Source organism: Asparagus officinalis, chromosome 6, assembly GCF_001876935.1.
Source record: "Asparagus officinalis chromosome 6, Aspof.V1, whole genome shotgun sequence".
Lineage (NCBI taxonomy): Eukaryota > Viridiplantae > Streptophyta > Magnoliopsida > Asparagales > Asparagaceae > Asparagus > Asparagus officinalis.
Genome location: NC_033799.1, coordinates 32,358,059 through 32,359,997, shown reverse-complemented (window position 1 = coordinate 32,359,997; position 1,939 = coordinate 32,358,059). Strand labels below are relative to the sequence as shown.

Sequence of the window (1,939 nt, the reverse complement as noted above, 5' to 3'; positions counted from 1 at the left end):
CCACTTGATGCATAGGCAAGAAACTAAAAACCATATCAGTCAATGTTTTTAGGGATTTTCAGTGTAAATTTGGATGAACATAAAGTAATCGCAATTTGAAATGCCCATTGCTGATTATGAATGGTCGAGACTTAACTTTTTCCCCTTCAAAAAAAAAAGAAAATGAATAGAAAGAAAACACATCAGTATAGACTGTGCGATGACCAGACTCGTTCCCTTTTCCCCCCTATTTTGTGGCTTTCTTACCCTATTCAGCTCAGGCACTAATAGAGTCCCCACTAGCGTCCATCTTGAAAATAAAGACTGGTCCAAGAGTAAAAAATCACATTGTGTCCATATTGAAAATAAAGACTGGTCCATATTGAAAGTAGGTCAGAATATTTTTTCTTGTCCATTGAATCATCACAAAATTAAAATAATTGTAATAAGGACCAAATGGGAATTCAGACTCAAATTGTGTGATAAAATTTCAAATTTGTTTATGAACATGCTCATACATCATCCTTCGAAGACTACAACGATGTCCTTAGTCACCAACATAGCGAAGAACATTCAGATTCGGACAAAACTTGGTAAATTCTGATATCTAACCATCAGTAACAATTAAAGGGCACAATACCAACCTGGCAGCAACATGAGCAGTATCAAATCCCCCTAAAAAATTTAGCCAACCACAGATCGAAACGCAATATTAATAAATTAAAAAATCAAACATAAAAAGAAAAATAAAGAAAGACTTACCCAAATAAACAAGCTTCCCACAGTCCCTGCTCAAGTAAAAAAGAAGAGGGAAAAAAAAGAACAACATTTTTCAAATTCCACATCAAAATGCACTAAAAAATCAACTTTCAAGCTACATTCACACATCAACCATGAAAAGGATCAAGGAATTCTACCTATATAACCCGAAATAAAATATATTTGCAAACGTAGCCTCTAGAAGCATATATACCTATTAATTTAGCTCCGAATTCTAACACATTAAACTAAACTACCCCCAAGGTGGTATCTTTCGCATTGTTCTAACTCAACAACGTTAAATTAGGGTTTATACATAAAACTCCAAAAATCAATCTTTTCCAAAAAAAATCAAAGAAAAACTAACCAAATGTGAGATTCCCATCTCCCCGTCCTCCGATAGAACGTAACTCCAATATACTGCAAACTCCTCGATCTCGGCCCATGCCTGCTCCTCTTCATTGCCTGCTGCTGCCTCAAATCACAGCCCATTAAGCTGAGATCCAGGAAAGAAAACGAATAGGAAGAATTTAAAGTCCCAGAAACAATGCTCAAGTCCTCTGGAGACGACAAATTGAGATCAAACACCATTTTTTAAAAAAGAAAAATCGATGGAATAGTCTAAGAATTTCCAAAATCAAAAATCAAAATCAAAATCAAAATTTATAAACTGATCAAGACATACCAGAAATTATTCGAGTGATGGACCAAAAGCGAGGCCTCATCGAGATCGTTGACCCGGATTAGGTTTAGGATCTTGTTGTGGAGGTTGAGTCGTTTGCCGGCGAGGGTGGAGAGGGGTTCGGGGACCTTGGGGGCGTTAGGGTTTATAGGGGTTTTGGAGGGGATGCGCTGCTGTTGAGGCTGGCGGAGGAAGGAGAGGGGAGGTTCGATGCGGAGGCGGCGCTTGCGGCGGCGGCGCTCGGAAGCGGGCTCTTCGGGGGTGGCGAAGGAGAGGAGGCGGGTGAAGGATGGGAGGAGGCGTAGGGAGGGGATTAGGGTTGGGGTTTTGAGGTGGAAGAAGAGGGAAGTGAAGGATTGTGGATGATGAAGATAATAATAAGCATATTGATGACCATAATAATCATGCCGGAGGAAATTCGTAACAGACGAAACGGTGAAGCTTTACATATTCTGATTTATGAGTAACGAAAAAAAAGGATAATTTTGTCATATTTACAATAGTTGAAGGGCAATTTAG

General features: G+C 39.1%; 1 protein-coding gene across 1 annotated transcript in view; it reads right to left on the bottom strand.

Moving 5' to 3' along the window:
* Positions 1-1,329, bottom strand: part of LOC109846025 (ABC transporter G family member 36-like) — a 24,069-nt gene extending 22,740 nt beyond the window's left edge. The window contains exons 1-3 of the mRNA XM_020415247.1: positions 1,106-1,329; positions 742-767; positions 592-654 (exon numbers count right to left, since the gene is read on the bottom strand). Coding sequence (XP_020270836.1) covers positions 592-654; positions 742-767; positions 1,106-1,329 — 313 coding nt within the window. The remainder of the gene's footprint in view (positions 1-591; positions 655-741; positions 768-1,105) is intronic.